The 20,340-nt window shown below is 42.9% G+C and overlaps 1 protein-coding gene across 7 annotated transcripts in view; it reads left to right on the top strand.

Annotated features, from left to right (window-relative positions):
* Positions 1 to 20,340, top strand: part of SYCP2L (synaptonemal complex protein 2 like) — a 209,361-nt gene that overhangs the window by 88,431 nt on the left and 100,590 nt on the right. For all 7 annotated transcript variants that reach the window (XM_069958020.1, XM_069958018.1, XM_069958016.1 and 4 more), the window contains 5 exons: positions 3,358 to 3,450; positions 7,231 to 7,291; positions 10,907 to 11,055; positions 14,500 to 14,560; positions 18,763 to 18,833. In XM_069958020.1, coding sequence (XP_069814121.1) covers positions 3,358 to 3,450; positions 7,231 to 7,291; positions 10,907 to 11,055; positions 14,500 to 14,560; positions 18,763 to 18,833 — 435 coding nt within the window. The remainder of the gene's footprint in view (positions 1 to 3,357; positions 3,451 to 7,230; positions 7,292 to 10,906; positions 11,056 to 14,499; positions 14,561 to 18,762; positions 18,834 to 20,340) is intronic.

The raw sequence follows: 20,340 nt of genomic DNA, 5'->3' as shown, positions 1-20,340 counted from the left end.
CTACTATATGGGGGACTATTGTGGGGGGTGGATTGGCCACTATATGGGGCAATACTATTATTGGGTGACTACTATATGGGGGACTATTAGGGGGGTGGATTGGCCACTATATGGGGCAATACTACTATTGGGTGACTACTATATGGGGGACTATTGGGGGGGGGTGGATTGGCCACTATATGGGGCAATAATATTATTGGGGGATTGGCTACTATATGGGGGACTATTGGGGGATTGGCTACTATGAGGGAACTATTGGGGGGATTGGATACTATATGGGACATTATTGGAGGATTGGATACTATATGGGGTTCTATTGGGGGGATTGGATACTTCTACGGGACATTATTGGGGAATTGGCTACAACGTAGGTCACTATTGGGGGGATTGGCTACTATATGGGACACTATCGGGCGATTGGATATAATACGGGGCACTATGTGAGGGATTGGATACTATATGGGGCACTATGGGGTAATAGATACTATATGGGACACTATTTGGGAATGGCTACTATAGGTGGCACTATTGGGGGGGGGAAACTATTATATGAGGCATTACTGGGAGGAGTTAGCTACTATATTGGGCGCTGTACGGGGGCACTATTGGATAACTACTGTGCAGGGGCACTATTATGGGGTAACTTCTGTATGGGGCAGTAATAAGGGATACTGTTAAGGGAGCTAATACTGCATGGGCTACAGAGGAGGGCATTATTAGCATTTGGGGCACTATGGTTGGGCAGCTTGTATAGAGGTGGGTAGGTGGTGTTATAAAATGGTAGAGCCTAAAATGTGTGTCTGACAGATTCTGAGGAGATTAATCGTGATCAGAAGACGTCATCATGATGGCCTGGCCCAAGTGGCGAAGATAACAAAAGAGGAAGACTCCAATCAGAGAAGACGCCCCTTGTGAGTCACTGAATGTACTGTAACTGTGCTCAATGTATGGAGGTATAAATGGTCTGCATAAAGGGTTTTATACACAGTATGATGGTATTAGTCATTATGTGGTGGTGAAGTGTGGTCATGGCATGGCAGCATTATTTGCTCCCTGTATAGTGTTATTGGTAATATTACCTTTGGTTTTATTTAGTAAGACTATAATGGTAACATATTACTGTATGTGGTGGTAATATCTGGTAATGGTGGGGTGTTATCATTTAACCCTTATATACTGTACAGTTGGTCTGTGTGTACTGGATATGGTCAGTATGATGGTACCATGTGTGGGATTATACTTGTTTATTATATACTTCTCCCATCCTTTATGGTGCATCACCTTCTCAGTCCCTATAGTTTGGTGAGGAGGTGCACACTATAAATAATGGGAGTAGATAGATTTCCAGGAGGAATAACAGGGGAACAGCACAATACGGAGGCAGGAAGGAAAGATGCCCCTGAATTATTTCAGTACTATAACTTTAAGATCTTGAGGTGCTGTTTTTCCTGAAGAATGGACTGAATAGTTTTCAGGGCAAATATACCTTTATTATTATGAATGACAGATGACAGGAGAGCAGACAGATCTTAAGTTATTGTTCTATATTCTGCATCTGATCGCTGCTGTACTCTCTATAGTCTGCTGGGTGATATTACTCTTCAGCACCTGCGTACACCTGGTATTTGAAAAATGTTCTATTTTTCCATTGCACAGTTGGTGCAATGGGTGCAGGGAGATTTATATGTGGGCTGGTGGGGTTGTTGTGCCAGGGCTGCTTTTCAGTGCCAGTCCGGCCCTGATTCGCACAGTCCTGTAGGCAGAGCAGATCTGCCCTTCTGGGTACAATCTTGACGCAGACGGGGTGTGGAATGTAGAAGAGGCGTCGGGATCTGCCGGGTTCTCTTTCTAGCAATCCGAGGAAGGCGATCTCGCAGGGCTGGGCGGACCATCGCCAGACTCAACACCACTATGAGCATCCCGGAAGGCCAACCAAGGTGACCACATTTTAAGAAAGGTTTCGTGTTTGCCATCTACCCAACTTGTCACCTATTCTAACTTGCAAATGTGGTTAAGTTTATTAAACCAGCTGGATACCGTAGGGGGATCTGGGCTAAGCCAGGAGAGCGGTATCAGCAATTTAGCTCCTGCCAACATATGTGTGGCCACAGAGAATTTGGAGGGTGTAAAAGTTTTCGTGGGCAATGCTAGTATTACTAATTGTGTTGCGAGGACTATAGTGGTGTTGCAAACCAGATATGGGACAGCGGAGCACTGCTTTCTAATGATAATCAAAAGAGCAGGCCGGAGTGGCGCTCTGGGGACGGAAAAGTGCTAATAACGGTGCTCCAGACCAAGGATTACACTGCTAATAGTACGGGAATGATGCCAAGGAGCCCTGTGCACAATAGGGAGCTATCAGTAGGTTAGATTAGTGTAACCTGCTGATAGTTCGCCTTTTAAATCAAATAAGTCAGATGCAGTTCACATTTAAAACGGCTAATGTTGTTAAATAGCTATCAGTGCAGGGAGACACATGGTGCCTTTCATGTATTTGTTTGTGCTTAAATAGTTTAGAAATATTTTATTTTTCGTGCAAAGGGTCAAAAAGGCATTCCCAAGCCCCTAAAGTCCTGTACTTCAGGGCTTCGGAAGCATCTTTGACTCTTTAGGGTGGTATTGCACGGAAAGATTATCGTTCAAAAAATCGTTAAATCGTTCGAATATAAACGATAATCGTTTTGTGTAATAGCAGAAAATGATTAAACGATTGATAGAATTCAAACCTATTTTTATCGTTCGCAAATTGTTTGCACATCGTTCAGTGTAATAAGTTATAGCTGAAACGTACGCAATAGTGACGACAAAGCGTACGCAGAAACGATCATTAGTAACGATCATCGCTCCGTGTAATTGGGCAAACTATTTCAGGTTTTTTTCCATTGCGGTTGTTTGAGATCGTTTATTGTTAGTCATCAAAAAATCGCTTGGTGTAATAGTACCCTTAGACCAGAGAATAAAAGCATTTGTCTATGCCCTGGAGGCACAGAGGGTTAAGGCCCTATTCCACCAACAGATCTGACGACAGATTATCTGGCAAAGATTTGAAGCCAAACCCAGGAACAGACTATAGATCAGGTTAAAAAGGAAAGACTGGATTTCTCCTCTTTTCAAATCCACTCCTGGTTTTGGCTTCAAATCTTTGGCAGATAATATGTTGTCAGATCTGTTGGTGGAATAGGGCCTTTATATGAAAGGCACCATGTGATTTCTTGTCCTAACCGCTAACTAACACCATCAGCAGCTCTGAACATAAATTGTAGCTGACAGATCTCTTTGATAAACCTCTGTGATAAATGTCATTCTTATTTAAAAAAAAAAAATGTGTGTTTTTGCTTTTTTAATTTTGTCTTTCAGCTGAGAAAACCTAAGGATGATAAACTTGAATGTTTTTGGATTGATTTTAATGTTGGCAGCCAAAATGTCTCATTCTACATACAAAATAGTGAGGTAAATACAATATGAATTCTTTGTTCTCTAGTTCTTTGTTTAAGAAGATTATTAAGAAACTTGTCTATAGTTTCATGCACCCTAAATCATGGGCAGCATGAAACAGGGACAGACTCTCTTAACGGGTACTTCAGAGGAAGAAAATCAACTGGCGTCAGAAAGTTACACAGGTTTATAAATTCTATTTAAAGAATTCAAGTCCAGTACTTATCAGATGCTGTATGTCCTGCAGGAAGAGATGTATTCTTTCCAGTCTTAGGGTAGATTCACACAAACCTTATTGCTGCAGATTTTACACTGCAAGTTTCGCAGCGAAATCTGCGGTACTCTGTACTTTTATGGCCTATAGCCCTGCATTCTCATAGCAGACTTTAATTCCGCTGCAAGAATGTACTATCAACTTCTACTACTACTACTACTACTATGCCAGGCTGGTAAAAACAATAAAGACAACATGCTTACCAATTCTCTTTCATCCAGCACTTTCCTTTGTTCTTTTCCGGGTCCAAACTCGCTAACAGCAGACTCAGCCAATTTGTGTGCTGTCCTGCCAGAACCAGTGATTGGCTGAGTGCACGGTCAGTGAGCTGGGACCCTAGGATGCAGACGTGCAAGGAGGAACAGGAGCAGGTAAGCATGGTGTGTTTAATTTTTACCAGCCCAGCATAGAGTTAGTTAAAGTTGCCACTACATTCTCACAGTGGGATTAAAATCTGCTGCGGGAATGCAGAGCCATAGGCCATACCAGTACCAAGTGATACAGTACATGTGAATCTACCTTTACACAATGTTCTCTGCTGCCATCTTTGTCTGAGACAGGAACTATCCAGAGCAGCAGTAAAAATCTCCTGCTCTGGACACTTCCTGTTATGGGCAGGTGGCAGCAGAGAACATTGTGTCGGACTAGAAGAAAAACTCCACTTCCTGCAGGACATACAGCTGCTGATAAGTGCTGGAAGGCTTGAGGGGTTTTTTTATGTAATTTACAAATCAGTTACTTTTATGCTTTGTCCAGTTTTAACTTTCCAGGAGAACCAATCAAGAGAGTCTAGTTTACTCACATTTATATGACCTAGCTCAGCAGCGACACCTATGGTGGTTAGAGGTACTGACTATGGTGAGGGTGTGAGGGAGCAGTCAAGCTGCAAGTAGTACATACAGCACAGAGTGAGGATACAGGAGTCAGTCCTGGCAACAAGACTGGTGTTCTGGGCTTACAAGATGACTATATTACAACAGATGAGATTGCGTGAACATTAGTTCATTTTGAACTAAATCATTTAGGTCACTTTGAAGATTAGTTCATTTTGAACTGATCGTTGACAAACTACCCATCACTAGTACAGAATTACAAGCCTCAACGCTGTGAGGGCCAGTTCACACGGAGTAAAACTGGCGGAGTTCCACAGCGAAGAATCCCGCAAGCCTTCATGTCATACTGGCAGTCTATGGGAGGGCTTGCGCCTCCTCTCTCCATGCGGAAGAATTGACATGTCCGCCAGTTTTAGTCTGTGTAAACTGGCCCTGACTTTGCTGATCCCATAGGTTTTGTATGGAATTCATGTCTGAAGAAAGTGCAGGCCACTCCATTTGAGGTACCCCAGTCACCAGCAGCCATTCCCTAGTGATGCGACCTCGATGAGCTGAGTCATTGTTGTTTATGAAGATAAAATTAGGCCTGTGAATCAATAATACTTTTCCACGCTTTATGTATATTCTCTATCTGCTATATAATGCTTGTGCCCCCAGATCCTTTTGTGTATAAGGAGAGGGTCTACTACTAACACAGGGATATTCCTCTAAGAAGCAGAACAGCCCCATGTTAGAAGTGGATCCTGTCCGTATGCACAAAAGGATCCCCGGCTGTGGCGCGAGCTTTGCCAAAGAAAATCACTTAACTATACACCATAGTGGGATACGACTAAACCCAGCATGAAGTCTCAAAACACAGGAATAGCCAGATATCCCTCCAGGGGAGGAAAGCCCATTGCCAAGGGGGTGACTCCCAGTGGGGAGATCACTAAACCACCTTGATACGTAGCACCTTAAGTCCTCCTCGGTTGCGAGTGTTGGAACATAAATAGGGAAATACCAAAGTCTAACTCTGTGGCGAGTATTGCGACATGGAAAGGGTTTACCAAGGCAGGCATCTATCCACATATGGCCGTTTCGGGTAGTTGCCCCTCGTCAGTGTGGAGTAGGATTCAGGCTACCATGGGCAAGCCTACTCCACACTGACGAGGGGCAACTACCCCGAAACGGCCGTCTGTGGATGGATGCCTGCCTTGGTAAACCCTTGTCATGTCGCAATACTCGCCACAGAGTTAGACTTTGACGCAAAAGGGGCCACCCTGGTATTTCCCATTTATGTTTCAAGTAGAGATGAGCGAACCTTGAGCATGCTCGAGTTCATCCGAACACTATCGTTTGGCATTTGATTAGCGTTAGATAAAGGTCTAAGGTTGTCTGGAAAACATGGATACAGCCAATGACTATATCCATGTTTTCCACATAGGCTTAGGGCTTTATCCAAATTCAGCAGCCACCGCTAATCAAATGCCGAATGTTCGGGTTCAGATGAACTCGAGCATGCTCGAGGTTCGCTCATCTCTAGTTCCAACACTCGCAACCGAGTGGGACTTAAGGGGCTAAGTATCAGGGTCGTTTGGTGATCTCCCCACTGGGAGTCACCCCCTTGGCAATATGCTCCCCTCCCCTGGAGGCATATCTGGCTATTTCTGTGTTTTGAGACTCGTAACTGAGACTCCACAGACCCCTCTTTTGCATATTTAAATTTATAGGGGGCAATGTATCAATGGAGACTCTTCAGTGAGTACTCAATTAGATTTTTTGTCGCTGGTCTCCCTGAGCTCAGCGGTTGCTGTGTTTTTAATGTTCTATAGCACACAGAGAAAACACATCAAGTGCAGAAAAGTATAATTGATTCATGATATTATTTTTATTGACAGCAGATAGTTAATCACTTCATGCTGTATTTTTTTCTGACAAGCAGTAGATGTTACCTTTATGTAAATTAGACGTGTTGTTCATGCAGGGACACAATGACTGGATTAATAGTGTTCAGGTAGTATGGGCTTGTCACTGTACAATTCACAAAGTGTAGGGCAGTTCTGTATTGACTAGACACACCTGCCCACACTAACTTTTTTTTTTTTTTTTACTGCATTGTATAGTATATGTTTGTTAAATGTGGTCTTCTGGCTTAGTGACACTGTCACCTCCTTTTTGCATTCTGACATCTCTACACAGGTGTAAAGGGTAAATTTAGCGTTTTTCATACCTTATTTTATATCATACGTCATGGTGCTTGTTGAAGTAAAAAGTCATCTTTTATCAACTGCAGATTGTGTTAAGTGGGCGGGGCCTCACGACATTAGCGCCACTTAGCCCCGCCCACAACACCGCCGTTAGTCCCGCCCCCTTGCCGGCCATTGGAACAGGCTGGCCGAAAGGTCTAGATCCCTCCCCCCTTACGTTGGCCAACCAATGGGCGTCAAGGAGGTGGGGCCAACGGTGCCGTTGTGGGCGGGATAAGTGGCGCTAATACCGCGAGGCCACGCCCACTTAATAAAATCTGCAGTTGATAAAAGGACACTTTTTACTTGAACAAACACCATGACGTATGATATGAAATAAGGTATGAAAAATGCTAAATTTACCCATTACACCTGTGTAGAGATGTCAGAATGCACAAAGGAGGTGACAGTGTCACTTTAAGTATGTGATATTTAGAACTGTTCATTTTGGGTTTTATTTTAGGGTCCTCTTTGGGATACTGTCAGAATGCAGAAAGAATGTCTAAGTGGATACAGTTTGGAAGGTACTATTTTGTAACCTTTTCGATATAAAAAGATTATTCTCATTTGCTGATGGCCAACACTCTTGAAAATGATTTGGTATTTTAATTTTATATTACAGAGTTATTCATTTTTTAAGGTTATGTGGTAATTAGAGGTGAGTAAATTTCTCATAAATTCAGTTTGCTAATTTTGGGCATAAAATTTGCAAACTGAAAGTTAACGATCTGCGCTAAAACAGCTCAACAATTGTTTAGTTGTTGTAGTGCAATTTTGGTGCATTACTTACCTGTCCATGCTCCCTGTGTCCTCTTTAGCTGCTCTGCCAATTACTGACTGAGATGGGATAACCTAGCAGGCTGTGACTCTTGTCTGGAGAGTGATTGCCATCTCAGCCAATCAATGTCTGCAGTGCTGTCCCCTGCTCATCTCTGGAGTGACAGCCTGCTCAGGCAATCAGTGACTGACTGAGACAAGACAGCCCTGCAGTCAGTGATTGACTGAGCAGGTTGTCACTTTCCAGACAAGTCACAGCCTGGACTCTAGGGGGTTAAGTAGGGATGCTATATGTCATCACCTAAAGGGAACTAGTCAGCAAAATTGTTCTGATATAGCTCCAAGCTGCACCCTATAGATCTACTAAGCAGTCTCCCTCCCCCATACCAGCTGTGTCTGCAGCAAACACATGTTTTTTTTCTGGCAGTCTATGAGGCTGGGAGAAAGACAGCAACTAGTCATCTGGGCAGAGAGGTGACCTTGACTAGTCCAGGCTCTCCGCAGGGATGATTGACTAACAGAGAGTCCACCAATGGATCTCTCCTCCTGTCAATCATCTCAGACATGCTAACAGAGAGCTGTGACTAGTCATAGTTTGCTCACTGCCCAGATGACCAGTTGCTGCCCCTCTACCGCCCTTTTGTGCTGGAATAAAACATGCTTTTTTTCCTGCATATACATCTAGATCTTTAGGGTGCAGCTGGAAGCTATATCGGCACAATCGTGCTTGAGGATTTTGTTTGATTCAGTGGATTTTTTTTGTTTAATGGTCAATGAGGGGTGTGGAGGTGTTTTTTATTTGATTAAAAATGTCTTTCATTTGTCTTTTTTTCCCCTTTACTTTATAGGCTAAGTAGTGAAAGCAGTTTGATAGACTGCATCCGTTACTAAGCCAGGGCTTAGTGTTAGTTGGTATAAAATGGCGAATGCTAACCCACCCCTAATATTAACCCCAGTACCCACTGCACCAGGGGTACTGGGAATAGCCGGTTACTACTAAGCCTGTAGAGTAAAAAAAAAAAAAAAAGTTAAAAGGAAAAAAAAAGTTAAGTTAAACATTTTTTTTATTCAAATACAAACACCCCCACACCCCTTGTTGACCATTTTATTAAACAAAAAAAATCCACTAGTCATTGACGTAGTCCACCGAATCCGACATAATCCTTAGAAAACAGCTATCTGAAAAAACAAGGAGAGAGGCAAAAAAACAAAAAACAGCATCAGAACACCCACCATTTTGACAGCTGCAGCATTTGTACAGATAGCTGCTTACAGTCTGGCATCCAAGGGTTTAAGTGAGGATGCATTGCCGGGTCGGGTTTCCATGAATATCTGGTCCATGGAGACCCGACCTTTTAAATCAGGAGAGAATCTTGCGTTAATCCGGAAGGTACGCTTTATGGCTGTGGAAATGCATTATGTATTTTTTACAGCCTTAAAGGGAACCTGTCAGCACTGACATGACCCAAGATGCTGACGCTGTTACATAGTTTACAGGACCTTATTAAACATGATGGCACCTGTAGCTTATCCGTTTATGTACCATAAAATGTGCAATCTTGGTGTATGTGCACACTGAAGAATAGGCGAGAAATTGAAGAGGAAAGTTTTTTTTGCTTGAAATTCCTTTTCTATTCAGCTCTGGCAGAAGAGGAGCAGAATCTGCCATGTCAATCCTTTTGGGCTGAAAGCAGATCTGCAGCAGAAAATTCTGCTGTATGAACAACAGAATGGAAATCCTCTTGAACACAATGGGACATATTCATATTTTATGGGAATTTCAGCAACTTGGGTCGGGTACAAGTGCCAACAGATTTCCCTTAAGGCCTAGTTTACATATATCTGGCAGCGTTTCCCTCCGATGCAGGACAGAAGCACCAGAGGGAAACGCATCTCTGAACTGATCTCATTGTTTTCAATTGGACTCTTGGAAGATGCGTTGTCACATTAGTGCTGCCGGACTGACCGTACGGGAGAATGCAGCTTGCAGCTCCTCTGTACAGGTGCAGCACTCTATAAGACAAGGACAGGGAACCATGCCTCTCCAGCTGTTGCAAAACTACAACTCTCATCATGTCTGGGATATACGGGCATGATGGGAGCTGTAGTTTTCAACAGCTGGAGAGCCAAGGTTCCTTACCCTTGCTCTAGGAGATGTCCCCCCTGTCCTGCTGCCCAAGGTAGAGGGCTCTGGTGTGCTGCTGCCCACTATATAGATTGCCCCCTGCAATGGCGTTGAGGAAAAAACTGATGACAACTAATGAAATAAAATAATGGTGCGTTTACACAGACAGATTTATCTGACAGATCTTTGAGGCCAAAGCCAGGAATGGACTATAAACAGGGAACAGATCATAAAGGAAAGATTGGGATCTATCCTCTTTTCAAAACCATTACTGGCTATGGCTTCTAAAATCTGTCAGATAAATCTCTCTGTGTAAACGCACCCTTATGGCAACTGATATAACTGATAGAAACTGATAGTTTATTTTGGCATCAGTTGTGACATCAGTTGTGGTCAATATCTTACAAAAAAAAAAACAGAAACTGATGCAACTAATATATGTAAACTAGGCCTTAGGAGACACAGAAATTGGGAGCTATAATGCAATAGACTGGATCCCCTTCCCGTCTAGTGCATTATAGCACCAATTTCTTAACAGTATATTAACTTAAAACAGCATATTTTCGTTTCAGTTCTGCTTTTGTAAACAAGAATAGCAAATTAGAACGAAATATGCTGTATTAAGTAAATATATAGTAAAAAAAGCTGGTGGCTTTAATGCAAGGGAATCACGTTTAAGGCTGGGTTCACACTACGTATATTTCAGTCAGTATTGTGGTCCTCATATTGCAACCAAAACCAGGAGTGGATTAAAAACACAAAGGATCTGTTCACACAATGGTGAAATTGAGTGGATGGCCGCCATATAACAGTAAATAACTGCCATTATTTCAATATAACAGCCGTTGTTTTAAAATACCAGCAAATATTTGCCATTAAATGGCGGCCATCCACTCAATTTCAACATTGTGTGAACAGATCCTTTCTGTGTTTTTAATCCACTCCTGGTTTTGGTTGCAATATGAGGACCACAATACTGACTTAAATATAGTGTGAACCCAGCCTCATACCGTATATTTCCGTTCTAATTTTTTCGTTTACAAAAGCCAAACTGAGACCAAACTTTTTTTTTAGTGGTAATTTTTGGGTAATGTGCCCCATTCTTTCCTCTCTCAGATGCTGCAAATTTATGTAGAATATTACTTTAATTTTGCTGAAATGCCAGAACAGGAAATATTACTGAACAAAAAGCAATGTTTCTTCATGTTACGCATTGTGTTGCTTTTTTCTGTTTAAGAATGCAATGGACAGAAACTCTTAACCATACACCTCAAGATCCCTCTATCGGTCAATAACAAGGCAGTAAAATACATCAAGATACAGTTTGAACTTGAGCATGACATTCAGAATGCTATAGCTAAAACATATGGAGAAGATCTTCAAATGGTATGGCTATATTATAACCTCTTCAGGTGTCATTCTAACCTTCCCTTACTATTTATCATTGGTGCTATCCAAAAGTGATTATTTTTTTTCAGTTATTTTTGTTAAATATATTTAGAGATTACTTTGTATCAAAGGAAATTGATGTGATGTCCTGATGAAAAGGGTGTTCACTTGTATTATGTGCAGAATCTTCTTTTTTTTTATTTGTATAAAGAGCCTATCTCATCATCATCATCATCATTTTAACACTATAAAATAAAACGGATTGTATGTTAGATTTATTTTAGTAGATAGCAATTTTATTTTTTTCTTTTCTTTGTTCATCAAGCAGCTAATTAGCAACTTATGGGCTTTAAAGGAGAAGTTTGGCAAACATTTTTATTAGTAACCTAAATTCGGACTACTTGTTGCCAATGTCCATATGCATCAGACAATATATATATCTCCTACAACGAAAAAGATGCTAGACAATACACCCAAATAAATAAATCAAATCCATACTTTATTATTACATATAGAAAAAAATGTACATTTAAAAACATATTAAAAACAAGGAGGCATGAAAATAATACAGTACATACATTGGATGGCTTACAAGGCAGATGAAACCCTTGACAAAGCTTGTTTAGCGAAACGCAGCGTTGTGTGAGTGGTCTTACCAGGCAGAATATATTTTTGCTATCAGAGGTCTAAGTATACTTCCTTTTGCACTATTTTCTTGTACACATTTTTGATTATATTCCCTTGTACACTTTTGCATTGGTATTTTTTAGCTGAACTTGCAGTCTACTTTTCCATACGTATACCTATGTACAAAAGATCTAAGCACTTTAGGAGCACACTGTATAACAGTTAAATTGATGATATGTCACTCAATCCCAGGAGGTACTAAAGTATATAAATCTAAAACAGAGTATACATTATCCCATCTGCCTTGTAAGCCATCCGATGTATGTACTGTATTATTTTCATGCCTCCTTGTTTTTAATCTTTTTAAATGTATATTTTTTTTCTATATGTAATAATAAAGAATGGATTTGATTTATTGATCTGGGTGTATTGTCTAGCATCTTTTTCGTTGTAGGAGATATAAAGATTTTTATTAAAGTATTGTATTGCCCCCCAAAAGTTATACAAATCACCAATATACACTTATCACGGGAAATGCTTATAAAGTGCTTATTTCCCCTGCACTTACTACTAAATCAAGGCTTAACTTCCTGGTTAATATGGTGATGTCACGATCCGGACTCCCAGAGCTGTGCGGGCTGTGGCCGCTGGAGAGGATGATGGCAGAGGGATGCTCAGTGTTCCTCCAGTGCCCTGTGTCCCGCCATCATCCTCTCCAGCAGCCACAGCCCGCACAGCTCTGGAAGTCCGGTAGTGACATCACCATTTTATCCAGGAAGATAAGCCTTGTAGGGAAAAAAGCACTTTATAAGTGTGGTGTGAGTCCCCGGTGATGTTGTCGGAGGATTCGCTGGTCACTTGCTAGATGGTGAAGTGTGACTCCACTCCAATGGTGGTTGACCGAGATACAGCTGGACCTTGAGGTGTTACTTCGTGATGCCAGTGCCGCTTGGGCACACAGGTATGATGGCACACCTGCTTTTATTTTACAAAGCCAGTTGTACCTTTTCCCCCTGTGGTCAGTGTCTTGCCGGGTTGCTACGGGGTCCCTTGGGTTAGAGTTATCACGGGTAGCCAGAGCGGTGTAGTGACCCTCCTAGACTATTGGATCTGCCACCCACAGAAAGGGGAAGTGTCCCAAGGTTGTGGTGCATGCTGTGTTGGTGTAAGGCGAAGAATCACAGAGTTTCTTAAAGGGGTAGTCCACCAAAAAAAAATTTCTTTCAAATCAACTGCTGCCACGAAGTGCCAGAGATTTGTAATTTACTTCTATTAAAAAATCTCAAGCCTTCCACTACTTTTCAGCTGCTGTATGCCCAACAGGAAGTTGTATTATTTCCAGTCTAGAGAGCAGGAGGGGTTGTCTATGGGCATTTGCTGCTACTCTGGACAGTTCCTGACATGGACAGAGGTGGCAGCAGAGAGCACTGTGTCAGACTGGAAAGAAAACACCACTTCCTGCTGGACACACAGCAGCTGATAAGTACTGGAAGACTTAAGATTTTTTAATAGAAGTGAATTACAAATCTCTGGCACTTTATGGCACCAATTGATTTGAAAGAAAAAATTTTTGGGTGGACTACCCCTTTAACCATAAATAAGCCTTGTTTCAAGACATACAGCTGTGCATGGATAAGATAATTTACACTTGATAGTTCCCTTGATAAAGCACTAGATAATACACTTGATAACACTTGTAGACAAATACTTGACAATACAGCAACCGAATCTGTGATAGGAATGCAGTGTAGGATACAGTCGTGCCAACTGAGTAGCGTGCTAAGTGATACATAGAAGCAGAGTAGCAAAGATGAGGATGTCGTGAGAGTCTCAACCCAAGTAGTACTGTGCCCTGCCGGGATGTTGGAGGATGAGTTAGAAGAATACTTAGAAGAAAAAGAACACTTGTGCCCCTATATTGACCTTTTGTTAGTCTTAACACCACCTTATGCCCACTAGATTTGGCTGGACTGTCCTAGGGGGTGACACAAGCTCCAGACCAGAATGCTGAGGGTTCCCTGCTGACAACCTGTGAGTGGGTGAAGAGTGCAATAAAGGAAGTAGAGAGCTGATAGGAGAGAAGAACAGATTCCTATTGGTCCGCAGATCCATGTGACATATAAAGAAACAATAACCCTTTATACACTTAAGCTGTACAGCTTCTGAACACACATATCTAATACAGCGACATCTAGTGGCAAAACTTCAATACTACTTTCATCACCACACAAGCATTTCCCATAAGTGTATATTGGTGATTTGTATAACTCTTGAGGGGCAATACAATACTTTAATAAAAATTTCTGCCGGACTTCTCCTTTAGGCTTTCTGGATCTTTACATATGAATAAGTGCTTGTGAGGCTTGGAACACATTACCGAAGACTTTTTTTTTTTTTAAACTTAGTAGTTTTTGAACTGGCATCTTGGCTTCCAATTTTACAGGACCCATAATTAAATTGTTTGATGCACCCTACACTATCTCTCAGTATGCATTTTTTTTTGTATCTCTGTTGACATATAGCCACCAAGGTCCTATTTGTTTACTAGGAAGAAAGTGTGGCATAATCTGTTTATATTTTTTTTAATTAGACATTACACACAAGGGAACTGTGAGGGTCAGGAAGGTGAGAAAGGTACCCCTTTTCCATGTTAAAAAACATAGCAAGATTTCATGTTTTTACATATTTTATTTAGTAAACCACAATTACAGGTGTGCAGTCTTAAAAGCCAGTCCTTAAAAGATCATTAGATAATTTCACACTACATGTTATTTTTTTGGGAATACATGTATTTACAGTTTTTCTGATATTTAGCAAGGAAACTGTGAAAGAACAATTCAAGTAGATGCGGCATCTTCCACTGGAGCAAGTGATGGTAAGCACAATGTATTTATGGTGTATAGGGTTGGTGTTGCACTTGCGTGTGGAAGGAAAACAGTCTGTTACTTTAAAGGGAACCTGTCACCCCCCCTATACTCACCTGATCCCGCCGGGTCCCGCTTCTGGGTCCAGTTGGGTCACTGAAATATCAGCCGCTGCAGCTGGCGCGCGCGCTGAGAGATGAGTCCAACGCTCATAGAGAATGACGGAGCGCTGGACTCACCAGTCATTCTCTATAAGCGTTGGACTCATCTCTCAGCGCGCGCGCCAAGCTGCAGCGGCTGAGATCTCAGTCACCCGACCGGATCCAGAAGCGGGATCAGGTGAGTATAGGGGGCTGTAGCGGGGGGTCGGGAGCCTGTCACCCCGTCGCGGGGGGGGGGGGGGGGTGTGGACAGGTTCCCTTTAGGGTAAGTTTACACCTACAGAGTTTGCAGCGGATTTCGTGCTGCGAGTTATGCAGCGAAATCCGCTGCAATACTCTGTAGTGTAATTGCCTATGGCTCTAAATACTTGCAGCGGATTTTTATTTTGCTGCCCACTTAGAGGGGTGTTCCATTCAAACATAACTTTTCATGAGGTGCTGCCCATAGTGAGACTAACAATTCCTACCATACTTGTTGTTATCTATTCAGTCTCCTTCCCCCGTTGCGAGATGCTGCTTTTCTTCTGAAGAAAAAGAAAAACTGTGGGTGAGCTTTTCTCTCAACTTTGCCCCCCCCCCCCCCCCACCGTTGCAGATAAAGCCTGTCAGAGACTTGTTTACATCAGGTATCTCAGAAGGGAGGGAGGGGGAGACAGAGAAAAAAAGCTCAAACACAGTTCTTTGTGTCTTCCACAGAAAGCAGCAGCTCAGAGCTGAGGGAAGGAGATTGAATAAATAATAAGTATGAAACAAATTGTTAGTCTCACTATGGGCAGCTAGATATGAAAAGTTATGTTTAAGGAGAATACCCCTTTAACCCACCAGCTGCCGGGCTACTACATTTCCTGTCCGATCCTGTGGATTTCTGGTCACTGATGTCCCGTTCAGCCAATCAGTGTGCTGCCCCACCACAGCCACTGATGCCGGAGAAGCAGGCAGGAGCGTGCGCAGATAATGTATTAGCCCCGCAGCTGGTGGGTTAAAGGGGTAGTCCACCAAAAAAAAAATTTCTTTCAAATCAACTGGTGCCATAAAGTGCCAGAGATTTGTAATTCACTTCTATTAAAAAATCTCAAGTCTTCCAGTACTTATCAGCTGCTGTGTGTCCAGCAGGAAGTGGTGTTTTCTTTCCTGTCTGACACAGTGCTCTCTGTGGCCTCCTCTGTCCATGTCAGGAACTGTCCAAAACAGGAGCAAATCCTCATAGAAAACCTCTCCTGCTGTCCAGACTGGAAATAATACAACTTCCTGTTGGGCATACAGCAGCTGATAAGTACTGGAAGGCTTGAGATTTTTTAACAGAAGTAAATTACAAATCTCTGGCACTTCATGGCAGCAGTTGATTTGAAAGAAAATTTTTTTTGGTGCACTACCCCTTTAAGTAATTCAAGAATGTAGAGCCACAGGCAATGACACCAAGAGTATCGCAGAGGATTTTGCTGCATAAGTGTGTGAATGTACCCTTAATGCAGAAATTCTGAATAAACAGGATGTAAATGGTGCTCAGACACCTTTAGTGTTACTGGAGATCTCATACAACCCTCTGATTTTCAGATTTGTATTGATATTAAAGGCATTGGGTTAGAATGTGTGTGGAATACTATAGAAGAGCCATAGCAAAGAAGTCGCTGTATTGAGCTGCTTCATTCTGGAGCTTAGTAGTGGATGGATGGGAGAAAATCACATTGCTGATGTATATTTATAAAGGAAACCCGGGAGTTATTCCACAGATCCCCTGCTATCATCATGTCCCAGAAAGCACATTACAGGAGATGCCAGAGACATGCACATGACATGCAAATAATGGCTCTTAGTGATAGCCCGCGGCCGCAGAGCCGGCGCACTGCAGCTGCTGGTGGTAAGCACCGGATCAGGGTCCGCCATGACTGTGAGACCCTGTCTGCTATCATGGGCTTGGAGGTACACGGGGAAACTTTACAGTGTGATTGTTCAGCTGTCGCTCCGCACTGGCGGTTTGAGGAGGCCACGGCCGCCCACTGTACTGGAGAAGGAGGAAAAACCCTCCAATAGGCTGCCCCGTTACTGTAGCTCTGCCAGCGTGCACGGCCCTCCTCAGGCACAGCGCCGGAAGTCCCGCCCACCGGCCAGTAATCCGTCAGTTGCACAGAGCTGACGGGCGGCCGGGAACTCCAGCGCGGGATTTGTGTGCGACAGAAGACGGAGGAGAGGGATGCGCGCCATTAGTGCTGCCGCAATAATGAGGACACGTGTAGGCAAGTTTTATGGGGGCGGGGTCATCTAATTACTGGGGGGCGACACCTACTATTTAATTTTAAGGGGATGTTATTTGAGGAAAAAAACGTTTATTCCGGCGGCAGGGCCTAGTCCTGTAATGCCCCTCTGCATTCTAGTAACACCCCTGGCCTGGATTATATGCCCTTTCACCCCCTGGGCTGGATTGTATGCCCTTTCACCCCCTGGGCTGGATTATATGCCCTTTCACCCCCTGGGCTGGATTATATGCCCTTTCACCCCCTGGGCTGGATTATATGCCCTTTCACCCCCTGGCCCGGATTATATGCCCTTTCACCCCCTGGGCTGGATTATATGCCCTTTCACCCCCTGGGCTGGATTATATGCCCTTTCACCCCCTGGGCTGGATTGTATGCCCTTTCACCCCCTGGGCTGGATTATATGCCCTTTCACCCCCTGGGCTGGATTATATGCCCTTTCACCCCCTGGGCTGGATTATATGCCCTTTCACCCCCTGGGCTGGATTATATGCCCTTTCACCCCCTGGCCTGGATTATATGCCCTTTCACCCCCTGGCCCGGATTATATGCCCTTTCACCCCCTGGGCTGGATTATATGCCCTTTCACCCCCTGGCCTGGATTATATGCCCTTTCACCCCCTGGCCCGGATTATATGCCCTTTCACCCCCTGGGCTGGATTATATGCCCTTTCACCCCCTGGCCTGGATTATGCATATATCCCAAGTTGTCCCTCTTTTGGAGGGACAGTCCCTACTTTTGACCCATGTCCCTCTTTGCCCCATACATGTCCCTCTTTTTGACCTAGGAATTAGATCTGCATTAATAAACCTTCAATGTTGCTCTAGAAAGTGTCTGGTTTCTTACTGTGTAATAGACCTTGCATATTATTCTATCATGTGGTGCAAGCTGAATCCTAAAAATAGTTATATTCACATAAATTATGTGACATTATGACCCCTGTCACACATCATGTCACACATGCAGATCATATGGCTCCATACACACATCTGTAGGTGTTACAGTTCCGCTTTGGAGACGTGATCCGTTACGCAACAAAACGATGAAGCCGTTGTGCGTCCATGTCACCTACAGTATATGTATACAGTATGTGACAGTGGGTCCTGCAAAAGCTGATGGTAACTGAGACACATCTGTAATCCTGTCTGCAGTTGTAGGTCCGTAATTACAGACAGGGTTACTGATGTGTGAATGTGACCTAAGGATGCAGTCACACATACAGGATCTGCTGCAGATATCAATGTAACTGAATGCATCAGTGTGTGGCTGCATCCTTGAATTAAAAAGAAATGTCTGTACAATGTTCCTAGCGTGAACCACAAGTGTCCCTCTTTGGCCGTCCAAAAAGCACTGGGGGCATTTCCCACACCACAGAGCACCCCCTCGGGCTGTCTTCCTGACTGGCCTGATTATGCATACATAAATATGTATAGGGAAGGGTTACTGAAGGAGGTGGTGGGCAGGCTGGGGGGGTGCTCTGTGGTGCGAGAAATGCCCCCAGTGCTCCTAAAGCGTGACGTGTCAGGCCCACTGAACCAGTCAGCGGCCGGGGACCAGGAATCAGAGCAAAGGACAGCGGACCTAGGGAGAGAAGTGCATGTTATGTTCAGCCACTTCCTCCCAGCTGTGCCCAGACCTCTCCTTTTATCAGTTGTCCAAACTCGCTGGTAATTGTATAAGGTGTATGGGTACCTTTTGTCTCTTATTCTTGACAGCTGCCTTTAAATTAACCTGTCATCTCTATTATGCTGCTTTACTGTGAGACATCTGAGCACTCCCTCTTATTTCTGTTTTATTAGCAAAAACTGCTAATGGTGGCCGACAGAATGGGGCCCAGTCAACGAGTGGTATGGATCAGTCTTCACCAACAGTAAGTGCCTCTTATATTAATATATGTTTGGGCTGTGTGTGCGAAGATGGAAAAGGTGTTTAATTGTCAGTGTCATCATGAAAACTTTTCACATGTGAAAAGTTTTGATCGGTCCGGGTCTGAATGTTCAGTCCCGTTCTGACTGTAAGAACAAGCACTGTCTCCTGGCTCTGTAATGTGATCAGTCAGGCTCCTAATGTAAGTCACAGTCCTCTCCCGGTTTGTTCTTGTGATCTATATAGGTCTAAACACTCAGGTCCAGACCGATCAAAACTTTTGATGTCAAAATTTTTTTATGGTGAAAGTGACACTTTAAGTTTTGTATAGTGAATAAAAGCTGCAGTCCAAAATTTGTGCTTGATGCCCCTTTTGCAAATGCAGCATTTATAATTGCATTTCTGCACATTGAAAAGCTCATTAAATTAGCTCTTCCCAGCCCTTGAGCCCATCATTGTCCTCTGTTACTGGACTACAGCAAAAAACTATTTTATTCTCTACCTTTTGCTAAATGGTAAAAAGGGTTAAATGACTTCTGCCAGCGGGGGTCTCTTACACATAGTAGCTGACCCTTGCTGCATATGAAGCAGCTCAGGAGGGGTTAAATGCTGCTTTTAGTTTTGACAGCGGCATGTACACAGTTAAATAGCCAGTGCATCATGCATCACTAGTGCACATACACAGTGCATAGACTCTGTCAGTAGGTTTATGCTTTCCTATCTAAATGTAGCATGAAGTAGGAATAATGAAGCTGAACAGAATGATGTATTACTTAAATTGGAAAATATCCCGAATAACATGGACAATAAGTAGTCCTCTCCATTATATATGTGTGAGCTCGGTAGTCCTCGATATTCATGACATGCAGAAAGCTCCGCCCACCAGTTGCGGATTTGCAGTTATCTATACATGCTGTGTATAGGAAGTCACCTCTCAATCAGCAGCTGGAGGGCGGGGTGTGGCAACAATTTTGTTCTGCATATTAGGAGAACGGCTGAACAGAATGTTGTGAGTAATATACCGATCTGTTCAGCATTTCTGTCACTAGTTTATGCTGCTCTCATTTAAGGTAGTGACCGATTCCATTTAACAACGCAGCAGTTTTCATTTTACTCTTCAACCCCTTCATGACCGAGTTCATTGATGCCTGGATGTCCAGGCTAAATTAATGCAATGTTCCTCCTTGCCTTCTAAGAGCCATAGCACTTTTATTTTTCTACCAACAGGGCTCTGTGGGGTGTCATTTTTTTTTTTTTATCTCTATATTTATTAGTATCATATTGGTGTAAAAGAGAATTTTTGATCGCTTTTTTTAATTTCTCTAAGATATATAATTTAAAAAAATAAGCAATCCTCTTTTTTTGTTTTTTACTTCCCCTTTTATGCTGTCAAATCAGACAATTCTGCATGCTACAATATAAAATGTTTGATTTATTTATTTTACATATTTTTATAATGGGCAAGGAGTAGAGATGAACGAACCTCGAGATGAACGAACCCGATCGTTCGG

Source organism: Dendropsophus ebraccatus, chromosome 2 (assembly GCF_027789765.1).
Source record: "Dendropsophus ebraccatus isolate aDenEbr1 chromosome 2, aDenEbr1.pat, whole genome shotgun sequence".
Lineage (NCBI taxonomy): Eukaryota > Metazoa > Chordata > Amphibia > Anura > Hylidae > Dendropsophus > Dendropsophus ebraccatus.
The sequence above is the reverse complement of the archived record's forward strand: the minus strand, read 5'-3'. Positions and strand labels throughout refer to the sequence as shown.